The sequence below is a fragment of the Typopeltis vanoorti genome, chromosome 22 (genome assembly GCF_054136105.1).
Source record: "Typopeltis vanoorti isolate ZY-2024b chromosome 22, IOZ_Tvanoo_1.0, whole genome shotgun sequence".
Taxonomy (NCBI): domain Eukaryota; kingdom Metazoa; phylum Arthropoda; class Arachnida; order Uropygi; family Thelyphonidae; genus Typopeltis; species Typopeltis vanoorti.
In genome coordinates, this window is record NC_143570.1 from 57355665 (window position 1) to 57366701 (window position 11037).

Genomic DNA, 11037 nt, shown 5'->3' on the forward strand with positions numbered 1-11037 from the left:
ATGCAACTAAATGTAATGTTTTAATATTTGGGATCCACAGAAGAAATGCTTCATACTCACTTGATGGAGTTACTGGAAGAAGTGGAGGAAGCAAGGGATCTTAGCATGATTGTGGATAGAGATTTAAAGTTCTAGGGACATATCCCTAGGTATAGTTGCAGTCAATTGGTGGATTGTGAGTGGTGGAAGCAGAGTTGTAGAGTAGATGCCCTCCCTCAATGAGTCTTTGGACTCCCTGGAGGTGACAAATAATAATACTAAAAAATAATATTACAAAGGTTGTGAAGACATAGATGTGATGTGAAGACATCACATCACTCCTCAACAATGTTGAGGAGAACATTCACCACGAGAGCTAGTCCCATTGTATAAAGCTTTGAGCAGACTACATCTGGATTTCTGTGCTCACAACTGGTCACCAGGATTTGAAGTAACCTTGGAGTGGATGCAAAGACAGATAACATGGATAACACAGAGACAGACTGCACAGTTTGGTGGATAGAAGGCAAAGGGGATTATATGATCGAGACATTTAAGCTGTTGAAGGGTTATTATTGTATTAACACTGAGGAGATTTTTCATATCGTACAATGAGAGAAAGGAACAAGGACAAGAGGCCATCCCTGGAAGTTACAAAAGGAGATGGTGAGTAAAAGGGTAAGAAGTGAATTTTTTTGCTTGGAGAGTAATAGGAGCATGGCATGCATTGCCTGAGAGGGTGGTTCACATGCAGACTGTGGATGATTTTAAGGAGTAGTATGATATAATTTGTGTTCACTAGTGTTGATTTCCTGCAATGAGTCTTGCGACTCCATGGGGATCAGGAAAATAATAATAAGATAATTTGTCCTTCCTAGCTTTGCATCATCAGCAAACAACTGAATATTTCTTCTTAAACCATTTACTATCTCACTGATGTACATATGTGTTTATTATTTCATTACATGAAATAATAACTACTACCACATTGACAGATATATATTTACACAACTAGAAAATGTCCAAAGCACTCATTACAATGAAAACAAAAATATTTCTTTATCCAATATTATTATGATGATGATGACGATTAGTTTTCTTTCATCCATATAGATGGTAGGAGCAGCTATGCTACCATACTAGGGAAGTGACTATGAGCAAGGTGGTTTCCCGTTGCCTTCCTTGCCGTACTATATCCTATGGCTATATCCTGTATGTTCACAGATCTGGTTTGCCTGTTTGTGGGATGAAAAAACCCAGGATAAACTGGGGGGAAAACCCTACTGTCTATGCCCAAGACCGGCTCCGAGGGGGAATCGAACCTAGGACACTCCTTCCCCAGGCATATGGTTGCGAAGCGCACAACCACTAGGCTAACTGCGTGGACAATATTATTATACTAACTCTCATTAAAATGGACTTATTATTGGTCATTCTCATTAAAACTGACTTTTATGTAAAGCAGAGATAGTAAATTATAAGCCAATAAATGGGCATTTGAGAAAATTGTCATGCCCGATTTCCTAAAAAAAAAACCAGTACTTGAATTAATTCAAGAATGGGTGGATACAAATAGAACAACATAGCTCTGTTGAGTGAGAAGCCTTGTACAGTGGAAGACCTATTGGAAAGAGGGCATTAGGGGATAATTGCTCTGCCATTCAAGAGATCAAAGTAAAACAGTATCGTGCATATCATTTTACTTTGATCTCTTGAACAGAGGAGCATTTCATATCCAATGGCATATAAATTTTTCTAATTAAGTTTGAAAAATGCAATTAGTAAAAATATACTGTTTCACTAATTGCATTAGTGAAAATATACTGTTTAATAAACCAAATAATGCAAAATATCTAATATGTACAGTATTTCTCATCTGTTCCTTCCATAAGCCAAGTCCAGATCAGTCACTTGTCTAATATTAATAATGCCTCTATAATGCAATTGGAAGAACGACAGTACATTGCACCCTTTGATTGGAAAAAGCTTAAGTTCAATTCTCGTTGTGATGAGAGGAATCTTTATATGGATTTTTTCAATGGAAGGCGAGTTAGCTGATTTCATACAGGCAATAGGATTTTTTCTCCCAGAAACTAGGGTCTTTCATCCTGCATACAGAAAAATTGGAATTGAGAAAACACACAATTTACAAATAAAAAAAATACTAGTGATGGTGGTGATGGGCAGTAGATGGCATTGGTGTAGAATGATGATGGTAATTATGGTTTGCTGTAGTTAGTGAATTAAGTGGTAGAGACAAGAGCTATAGTGTAGGTGTCCTCCTCAATGAGTCGTTGGACTCCTTGGAGGTGTCCCATAACAATAGTGACAACCAAAGTTAATAAGGGAAATAGATGATGCCATAAAGGATCTGGACTTGGAACCATATAATATTCAGTTTCTAACATATGAAAGAATACTACATGGAAGGTGATTAGAGCAGAAATTAAAGTAGATGCAGATGGATTAGGGCAGTGATACATGCACCATAAAAATTAAAAATAAAAAATTTTAAAAATTCAAATATATTTTTTTGGAATTATGTCAATTAACAAATTAAAATTAATGTTATTACACCTCCCCCCCCCCAAAAAAAAGTGATGTAAATCACATTAATAAGATATATTAAAAGTCTAATACACGTTTATCAATCTGTAATTGATAAATGGGTGTTAACAACTAATCAACAACTAATCTATTTGTTCTTGTATATTATTATTGTGATTAGATGTCCAAAAAAGGCATCTCAAAGCCACAGAGTCAAAGATTCATTGTTGAAACCTGTACTAATGATTAACCATCATATAGGCATTGACATATATACATGGATGTGAAATGTCCATTGAAGTTAATATCACATCTGGATATTAAAGAAATAATATAGATACGAAACAAATATTTTGATATGTTTTATCTGTGTGGTCATTTGGGTAGTTAATCACACAATACTAATCCCATTTCTCTTTGAATTCATTCACGAACAAAGCACTCACACCCACCTCTTGCAAACTATTCCACCCATCCCCCACTCTCTAAGCAAAAACTTGAGTCCACACACCCTTGGTAACTGCATTATTGCACAATTTCCAAGAAGCAGGATTAAACATGTTCTCTTCCCTCCTTCCAAATATTGAGAGAAAAGTCAATCCACTGTGTCAATTCCACAAAAACTCTTGAATAGTTTAAATGCTTCTATCACATTCCCCCTTATCTGTCTATCAACTAGTCTTCGTAACCCATAGACCTTCAATCTCTCTTCTTGTAGGGAGTAGTCCATAGTCCAGTCACAGTGTTAGTCACTTGCCACTGTATCCTCTCCGCTAGTTCCACAACCCCAAGGAATCCAGATCTACATACAGTAGTCCAGATATGGCTTACTAAAACCTTATAAAGAGAAACAGTAACACTCTGTGCCTGCCAGTTACAGTCATCTTTGCAAAATGCCTTCTAAACTTTAAATCATCCCCCCCCCACACACACACACAACTTTGAATTCCTGGTTTCATCAATTTCTTGCAGTCCATCTCCATCAAAATAGCACCCAGCTTGTGATGTTTTCATCACACATCACCATATCCTTTACCACATTAAACTAGTAGCCATCATTTTCTCTACTCCTTAATGCAAGTTTCCTGTAGGATCTTGACGAGATCATATATCATCTTCATTAATTGTGGCTCTACCCAGTTTTATCATCAGCAATAACTGAATATTTCTCCTTCATTTCCTATATCCCTGAAATATAAATTAAACAGCAGTGGCTCAAGTACAGGGCCCTATGGCACACTTCTAATCACCTGCCTTCTCTCATATTCAATTTCCACATATGCTATTCTTTGATGTCTGTCTCTAAAGTTGCAACTCTAAATCAGGGGTGGGGAACCTTTTTAGTAACATGGGCGAAAATTGTTAATTTAAAAACGTCCGCGGGCGACTGGCAAATTTTAACTCTTATATATAGTGTATGTAGTGTGCTGATGTACATACGAGTACATCAGCAAAGGGGCAAATTGAAATAGACTCGCGGGCAAAATTTCGCCCGCAGGAGAGGGGTTCCCACCCCTGCTCTAAATGAATCAGCCAATCTCTTATCCATATTACTGGCTTCATATCCCTCACCATTTACTCCACTTTATGTAAATGAGTTCCATGTAGCATTCTGTTGAATGCTTTCACAAAGTATAGCCATTCATCATGTAGTCATTTCCTTTATCCAATTCATATCAGTTCAGAGTTGCAAGTGTAAGATTTTTCATTTTGAATTCAGAAGAATGCAGGCTGCATATAATATAAACATTGGTCATTATAGCAGAAAATCACAATTTTATCAACACACAGAAAAGACAACACAAATGATTAAATGAATGTTGAGAAAAGCACTCAAACAAATTAAGATTGGCTGCCTAGGTTTCGATGTGATGGAGAAAACACAGAAAAAGTACAGAAGCAGGACTCTGGAATGATGATGACAACTGATTTGGGAATAACTATGAAAATTTATTTGGTACAAAATAGGTTGCATTATGTTGCATTCCCTACATAATGGAAGTTGTGCATGAATACAGTTTTAGATATAAAGAATACTTTACTTTTCTGAGTTACCTAAAGTAAGTGCATTATCAGTGAATGGATTTAATAGGCAGTATTATAAGCATTCTATGAGCTTAATTGGAGTTTTAGGGTTCCTAGAATGAGCCCTAAGACTCCATTGGAGGTACAAAGATAATAACAAAACAGATCTCCCTATTACCGCAAAGAGCATCAAAGCCAGTGTATTCAGCATGTTAGATATCAGAACAACTGCAGAACCTACAGCAAAATTACTTAAATTAATGATATAAGTTACTTTTCATAAGTTACTTTTAGTTTTTCATATCTGTGCATCTATTTCATTCTTTTCTCCCTACAACTCTAACAGAGAGCGGATTCCACTGGACACAAACACAGAAAGTAACAGGATAAAAGTAAACAATGCGCTAATACATTTGCCTATCAATGATGAAAAAACATATAGCCTATACTCCCAACAGTGCAGTAAAGAAAACAATGAAACATTTATTCTTTGTGGGGAAAAGACTGGGTTCAGATCGCATAGTATAAAGAACAATTATAAGGGTGTTTTCTTTCAACCAGAGATGAGTTACCCAGTTTCATTAGAGATGTCAGGATTTTCCTACCAAAAACAGACAAACCATGCACTTAACAGGCAAAAATATTATTATTATTATTATTATTTTGACACCTCCAGGGAGTCCAAAGACTCATCGAGGGAGAGTGTGCCGACAGCATCGAACGATTGGCCCCTTCCAACTACTAACCACGCTCAAACTTACTTAACTGAGCCATTAGTAGCAGAGGCTCTACCAATCGACCAAGCTTCGCCGAGTAGAATAGAGTAGTACAGGCAAAAATATAATTAACGAGAAGAATAGAGTAGTTGTGGAGTGGTATAGAGTTGCTTCTAAAGATGAGTACTGAGACCCTATAGAGGTCATCATCATCAACTTCCTGTTATGTATACCCTCAAGGGGATATTCAGGGTACTATGACAGCACTACATGATTAAGTTTACATTATCATTAATCTCCTATCAATAATTTTCCTCCAAATTAGTCTATTACTGTTACTCTCTATGGAAGTGCCAATTAACAATAGTAATATTATTAATATGTGAGCCTCCATAGCTCAGTCAGTATAGATGAAGCCCTTTGGTTGGAAAGACCTGGTTCGATTCCCATCAGTGACGTGAGGAACCTTTATCTGGTCTCTTTCAATGAAAGGTGAGTTAGATTTTTTTCACCTGGAAACTCTGGTTTTTCATCCTCCAGAACAGGCAAACCAGCCGCTTGAATGCACGCATCTACAGACATAGGGCACACCGAGAGGCATAGTGCTAACCACCTTATCCTCGAGTACGGTTGTGGTTGCAAGAATACTTTCACCATAAAAAGGTAGAAGAGGAGGATTAAGAAAGAAATTAACATGTGACACTTCCAAGGACTCATTGCAGGTGGGCACCCCACTCTACTCTGCTACATACATCTCACCATCTCCCCTACAACTTAATTCTCTAAATATAAACAATGACACTGCTACCATCAATGCTATCTGCCGTCCATCACTACCAACACCAATATTTTTTGTCTGTAAATTGCACATGTTCTTTTGGCCAATTTGCTTGTATGTGGGATGAAAAACCAGAATTTCAAGGGAAAAAAAACCCTGCTACTTCTGTATCAGATTGGCTAACTTACTTCAATTTAAAATGCCTATATAAAGATTCCTCTTGTCACAATGAGAATCAAACTCGAGTCTTTTCCAATTGAAAGGCGCAATGTTCAGCTGTTTTTCCAATTGTGCTATGGAGATGCTTTTAATAATACTTTGCCATGTAAGCAAATCTGCTGTTACCATGTGAGTATTAAATTATATCTGTCTTGCTCATTAAACAAGCAACTTCAGAAACTACAACTTTAAGCCTATTAATTTTAATCTAACTTATATAAATAAATAAATAAACACTGGGAAATCTATTCTTAGTTAATTTTTGTTAAATGTGTTATGGTTTCTTAATTTAGGTTAACATAAGAACACAATAAGCATTCAAAATTCTTATGTTTTTGAAATCCCATTTGAAATTTATGTTTTCAAGTGGGCTCAAGGATAACTAAAACCAATCCTGGGAATGGACTGAAAGTGAATGCAGGAGTTTTGGATGATGCAGTATTTAAATCCAAAGAATAATTTTGTATATCAGGAATCTACTATAGCACTTTTGTGTTTCATTTGACAGTTTGGATACAAGACATACTAGTTTACTGTCTGTATTCAACTCTTAGACATCATAAAAGACATTATTGAGATAGTATGAGTCTACAATAAGTATGATGTTTTTAAATAACTGCCATCATTGATAATGATTCTATTTAAAGGGATATTTCGCACAAGTTCGGTTAGTCGGTGATGGCTGATGTTTTAGATTGACATGATGATAATGCTTTTTTGTCACTGGGGGCTTAAAAAAAAAATAATAATATATAAATGAAGGATTACTGATGAACTGATCAAATTTTATTAACTGGGCAATTAACACACTGTTCACCTCATAAAATCTGTAGTTCATAATAAGTTATAAAATTAATAAACAAACAATATAAGACTGTTGAACAACAAACAAAATATACAAAAAGAAAGGGGAAATGGGGAGAGATTCGTTCTTTAGCAAGATTTCCTATTTTTCATAATAATGTACATCTTGCTACCACAAATTTATTTATTCACTATGTCCAATTATATTACAAAGATCTCAAAGGTGGATCCTGTGTTTGCAATTTCAACTTCAGAAATTATTGAATGTAAATTAGCCAGTCTTAAACGGAAATGAATGAGTTTCCTTCAGGGAAAATCGGTTTTTCATTTCACAAATCTGATGACGGAAGAACAAGCGCAATTGGCAGGAATAATACAATATGCAGATAGGACTGACTTCCCTATGAGATTAACCAGCATTAATCGGGTTCCCAAAAGGCCAAGTCGTGACAGGCTATTGGAGGTCTAACACGCAATGGGGCGAAACTTTCATGGGAACCATACTCTGTTCTCAATATAAAGCTGGTGGCACTCTTCTCCATTGATAAAGTATGTTATAGTACTACTATTAATGATTATGTTAATCTACTTCCTGCAACAGTATATATATATATATATATATATATATATATATATATATATGGGTACTCTGTTTGAGGAAGTAGATTAACGTCATTATATATATGGGTACTCTGTTTGAGAAAGTAGATTAACGTCATCATATATATATATATAACTAAGTCTGTCCTGAACACGAGCCACAAGTTAACGTAAATGTTCCGAAATGTTATTATTATAATAAGTTCAAAATATAATAATATTACAGCAACTCTGCCGAAGTCAAAGACTCATTGAAGAGAGAGGTTATGCAACCACGCAATGAAATATTTCGTGATGCGCTTCGAGAATCACAAACTTTTTACAATCCCCTGATCAAAAACATGTAACCATGAACAACGATTCGTCATCCGTTGCGGAGAATTACTACTCGGGATATGAATCTAGTCAACAAGATGCAAAGAAAATGTAACAAACCTCCAAAGAAAATTCAAGCGGAAGTCTACACCTTATATATGCGTTCCATGAATAAATAACTTATCCCATACGATCATAATGAATTACAAAAGTGTATACCAAACAGAAATCACACCACAACAACAAAAAAAGAATCGAAACAAATAACATTAAAAAAAAAAAAGTTTTAGAACAGAAAATAAACGCAAATCCATTTATTACAACGGCCGAAGAAGTTCAATGATTACGTAACGTCAAAGTGGTCGTGTTGATATTAAATGAAACGGGTTACTTTAGCCCATTCTGCAAGTCAGATAAGTACTCACCGGTAATTGAGGAGCAGTTAGTCCCTTTTGTGTATAACTGCAGGTATGGCCCACCGGCATTAGTCAGTCATGAAAATTAGAACTAGGCACATAACTCAAGTTGCCACTGTTCAATAAACAACACAACTCAGAATGCCAGCACGTCACTCAAGGAATAAAAATTTACAAATAAAACGTCACAAAAAATGAAACTCAAGATAAACACACCATGCAACTATAAAAAAAGCATTCAACTCGATCGTAGGAAAATATTTAACAGTAAGCTCTTAAATTATTAGTTTGAGGCTAAAGAACTACACAAGAATACAAAATGCCCCTGACATAACCACCGTTCACTACTGCACACGAAGCATTGATGACTAAAACGGATACAAAACGGATTTTTTTTTTTTTCCTTCAGTTTCCGTGACAGCATATTTCAACAGAAAATACGGCGTCTGCTTAATGGTTTAATGCGACTGCGCAGAGCTTCTGTTTGAGATCAGTTCGCTGACTTTGCAAAAAAAAAAAAAAAAAGGGAGGGGTGAGAACGGAAACCATACTTCAATACACACTGGGTGAAAAAAATGTGTAAAACAAACGTATGCAAACTGTAATTATTATGTTATGTTATGTAAATTGTTAGGATAAAGAACAAAGAATTCCGTTGATAATCCTCTTAAAGAGCTCAAAATTGTAGTCATGGAGAAACAGTTCCGTCTACCTCACTTTGTGAGGTAGACTGAATACAAGATGACTGAGAGTAGTTGGTTAGGTCAGCAGTTCAAGTGTAAAAGGTTATTAGTATCAAAATTACTTACAAACCTTCATGAAGTCCGAAGACTCACCCCGAGAGGTCGAATACCCACAGAGCAAGAACTACCATACCTTTCTTTGAATATAATCAACGTTGGGGCACTCACCACCAGCTATAGCAAGGCATTTCTCTTATCCACCACCTGCTGATCAAAAAATTTCCTTTTCATGGACTTCCTTACCCACATCACCTTTGTACATTTTGCAGGAATGACCTGTTTTTCTCTTATGCAATAATTTTTCTGTATATATCTGAGAGGCTCCTCTCACCAACATACACAACTCAATCATGTCACCCCTCCTCCATCTATCTGCCAAGCTCTGAAGATCATATTCCCCTAACTTGTTCTAATACTCGACATTCCAGAGTTTTAACAGTTCTGTCTTTTCAAAAAACACTATAACCGCATTCTATTCCTGTGATTTCGTCATTCTCCGCTAACTACGTCTTACTAGCACCAATGATTTGTGGATTGACTAACTGTATTAAAGCCAAAAACTCTGCACCCTGATTCCTAATAATCTTTTCATTGGTCTATGAGCACAGTGGGATTTCGCTAATCCTCCCCTTTCGTTCCCACAATTCCTTATCCCATCACTTAAGTCCTTGACTCTCTTGCTTCCATTGATGAGACCATCCTGTAATTTCGGGTAGCTCTTGCTCGTGTTATTTTATGTTTAGCAAAAAAATGGGTGATGATTCTGCTGAACAATGCCCATGTAAATATCTGCAGAGACACAATTCGGGAACAGGCTGTCTGTGAGAGGCTCAAGAGAGTCTGTTTGAGAGGAGTAATTAATAATTCTATGCTGATCTTTTCTTAACATCATCAAGAATTCTGAGAGAGAAAGAGAGAGAGAGAGAGAGAGAGAGAGTTGAGATGCACATCCTAAATGTGATAGTTAGGAGGATGTGGAATTTGGACAAAGTAAATGATGGAGAGATGAAAAATAACAGTTTAAGCAAAACTGGATACCAAGTTTTCAGGAAGCTGAAGATGCTACAGAAATGATTTGTTTGTATTAGGAAACGAAGTGCCATTTGAAGAAGAAAGGTCTGATGTTGACTGCTAAACTGAAGAAGAATTAAGTCCTTTTTGCAAGAAAAGGAAACTGGTTTTGAAAGCATTGTAGGTGACCCAGTTGCAGTTTGTAGTCATTGAGAGAATATCATTTATGTATATGTGGAAGAGGATTGGTGATATAGCAGTTCCTTGCTGAACACCTATGTTAGTCAAAAATCATAAAGTAAATCATATTCTCTTAGGACATTCACCATTACATACAGTGCACATCCTTGGAGAAAACTTGCAAACAAATTAGTAAAGGAGGAAGGGAAGGAAGGCCATAAAATGGCAATCTGCTGAAAAGCTCTTAGGGCCATATTCTATCATGTTCCTAAGAAATGTCAATTACAGCACAGGTCTCTTCAAATCTTTCCATAGCAACGTCGAGCTCGTTGTTGTAGGCAATGACGCCTGCAGTAGATCTTGATTGGAGATATCCATACTGGTAGGCAGTGATTAGATGTCAGTTGAAGATTTTCCCTATTACTTTAAATGGCAATGAAGTGATAGCGAAGGGTTCATAGTTTGATGGTAGACTTGCCAGACGTTTTGGAATTGGTTGTATCTGAGTTTACTTTCACGATGGGGAATAGATGCGTAGATATGATAAAAACTAGTCTTCGTTTGCACATCTCTTGAGAACAAACAGTAGGGATGCCATCCAGAGAAGGAACCTTTTTGGCTATCCATATCTTGCAATCTTGCAATGTCCTTCTGGCCCATTCTTCTCATTCTTTTTTTTTTTTTTTAGCTCGTTCTTCTGGCTA

General features: G+C 36.3%; 1 protein-coding gene across 6 annotated transcripts in view; it reads right to left on the reverse strand.

The window, feature by feature from the left end:
• Positions 1-8734, reverse strand: part of LOC150094432 (protein alan shepard-like) — a 725446-nt gene extending 716712 nt beyond the window's left edge. For all 6 annotated transcript variants that reach the window (XM_090411869.1, XM_090411870.1, XM_090411873.1 and 3 more), the window contains exon 1: positions 8409-8734. In XM_090411869.1, coding sequence (XP_090267995.1) covers positions 8409-8468 — 60 coding nt within the window. In that variant the 5' untranslated portion in view covers positions 8469-8734. The remainder of the gene's footprint in view (positions 1-8408) is intronic.
• Positions 8735-11037: the final 2303 nt, after the last annotated feature.